At 37.1% G+C, this 819-nt stretch overlaps 1 protein-coding gene across 1 annotated transcript in view; it reads right to left on the bottom strand.

Annotated features, from left to right (window-relative positions):
• Positions 1 to 24, bottom strand: part of cfap61 (cilia and flagella associated protein 61) — a 41,679-nt gene extending 41,655 nt beyond the window's left edge. Inside the window, exon 1 of the mRNA XM_037685232.1 lies at positions 19 to 24. Coding sequence (XP_037541160.1) covers positions 19 to 24 — 6 coding nt within the window. The remainder of the gene's footprint in view (positions 1 to 18) is intronic.
• Positions 25 to 819: the final 795 nt, after the last annotated feature.

Here is an 819-nt window from a genome sequence, read left to right as displayed (position 1 = left end):
GACTAAAGCTAACACTACAGGCATGCTAAGAGACTAAAGCTAACACTGCAGGCATACTAAGAGACTAAAGCTAACACTACGAAGTACTATCATCTAGAACCAAATAGATGGTTCTGTTTAGATTTTAGAAATCGTTTTGAATTCACTTCATTGTTTTATCCGACAGAGTTACAGCCTTTCTCCTGCTGGCTAAAGCCAATATCTACAAAGTACACACAAAACTGATTTACTTGTTGCCAATCCTTATCAAGATGGCCGCCACAGCTAGTTCACTTTAGCCAGCATGATTTCTTAAATCTAAACAGAACCATCTATTTGGTTCTAGATGAGTCTGGTAGGGTCAAAACGTTCTGGGCGTCAGTTAAAATCTGCAGTGCTATAAATGTTCAGGGTATCGGTCCAGAACCAGCAAATGTTATTGTTCAGACTTGTTTAGTTTTAGTTCTAAGTGGCTTCAAACATCTGCTAAGTTCATGGGAAAACCAATGCAGACATGTTCCTGTTTTTAGTATTTTACATCGCTTTATAATGTAGCTGTTTTTGTTTTGTTTTTTTAAATATTATTTTCTTCCATTCATTTTTCAATTTATATGCATTTTTATGATTGTCCACTGTTATCATTCAGAATCGGAATGCTTTTATTGTCATTGCACAAGAAGCACAATAACATTTAATTTCATTACTGCTGTCCAAAGAAACAAAGACAACTGAACAGCATGAGACATGTGAAGACAGGCGTCTGAAGACAGGTGTCTGAAGACATGTGAAGACGGGTGTCTGAAGACAGGACAGGTGTCTGAAGACAGGTGTTTTACACAG

This window comes from Nematolebias whitei, chromosome 12 (genome assembly GCF_014905685.2).
Source record: "Nematolebias whitei isolate Nwh7 chromosome 12, NemWhi1, whole genome shotgun sequence".
In the NCBI taxonomy this organism is placed as follows: Eukaryota; Metazoa; Chordata; class Actinopteri; order Cyprinodontiformes; family Rivulidae; genus Nematolebias; species Nematolebias whitei.
This window is presented reverse-complemented; position numbering and strand designations above follow the sequence as displayed.